This window comes from Gracilinanus agilis, chromosome 4 (assembly GCF_016433145.1).
Source record: "Gracilinanus agilis isolate LMUSP501 chromosome 4, AgileGrace, whole genome shotgun sequence".
In the NCBI taxonomy this organism is placed as follows: Eukaryota; Metazoa; Chordata; class Mammalia; order Didelphimorphia; family Didelphidae; genus Gracilinanus; species Gracilinanus agilis.
Genome location: NC_058133.1, coordinates 296,454,924 through 296,456,086, shown reverse-complemented (window position 1 = coordinate 296,456,086; position 1,163 = coordinate 296,454,924). Strand labels below are relative to the sequence as shown.

Below are 1,163 nucleotides of genomic sequence, written 5' to 3'. Positions count from 1 at the left end.
GAGAGCTGTTTCACTGCTTTATAGGGTGGAAATGCCCTGAGTCTGCGTACCTTCAATGCTGCACCCTGTTGTGGGGTTCCTTTGTTCCTCTGGACTCGTTTTTATTTCCCCTTGAGGAGTTCTGTATGCTTTGGTCAGGAGAGATCGAGCAGCTGCTCCTTACTGTGCTGCCATCTTAACCGGAAGTCCCCCAACAATTTTTTTTTAATACCATATTCATTTATTTCAGGGTTTTCAGTTTTCTCATGGAGAAAAAAAAATAATTCAGCCATAAATCAACCTTATATTTTGCCCACCTGTTACTTCTACAACACAATCTTGGATAGTAAAATCTGGTGTATGTTGTCTTAATTTCTACTGCATGGGGAGGGAGAGATCATCAAGAAAATCTTTAACCATTATGTGGAAAGCCTTGAGAATCCATGCTTTCCCCTCAAGGTTCAATTATTATCTTTTATCCACTCCTCAATCCATTTAATTATCTGATCTAAATTACTCTCTAGTTCTTCTGGTACATTGCTGGGCAGCCAGTGTACTACTTCAGGCTTGTAGGAGGCCATGGCTTCTTCATAAAGAATTTGGAAAATTTCACACTGAACATTGTCCTGTAGTTTCTTTACACTGTATCCCCTCTTTTCAAGTCTTGTATATAATACAGAATTATCTGTTTGAAGCACGAAAACTATATGAAACCATCGTTCAGAGAAGAAGTCACAGCCATGGTAATCAATGATAACTCCACCACCTTTCATTTTATTTTCTAGCTCAACTACTCTGTCTTCATCCAAAATGGCACATTCATATTCTTCATCAAAGCCATCATATAGCTGTCCTTCTCTTGCTAAATCACCCACATTATCGTATTTCAGAATTGTTCTTGATGCAAGTTCTTTACCGAGTGTGGTCTTTCCAACCCCTGGTGTACCCGTGAGCAGGATGTTGGGCAGCCTCATGGTCGTGGTGGCGCCGGCTCCGCCCCAGCCGCCTGCTCCCACTCCACACCTATTAAACAATTTTTTGAGCCTCATTATTTTACTTTAATTCTGGGCAAAATGCCCTGCCAAGGGTTTGGCCTTGGCTGTACCAGCCATCTGTATTCTCGGTCAAAGGGGAACAGTGTTAGCCCCCCCTCCTGCTGGATTGCTGAGAGCCCAAAGCTTTTT

General features: G+C 42.2%; 1 protein-coding gene across 1 annotated transcript; it reads right to left on the bottom strand.

Moving 5' to 3' along the window:
* Window positions 1-370: 370 nt before the first annotated feature.
* On the bottom strand, window positions 371-953 carry LOC123245466 (adenylate kinase isoenzyme 6-like). The gene has a single exon (XM_044674365.1). It carries the CDS (start codon window positions 951-953, stop codon window positions 441-443), a length of 513 nt encoding a protein of 170 aa, XP_044530300.1. The 3' UTR covers window positions 371-440.
* Window positions 954-1,163: the final 210 nt, after the last annotated feature.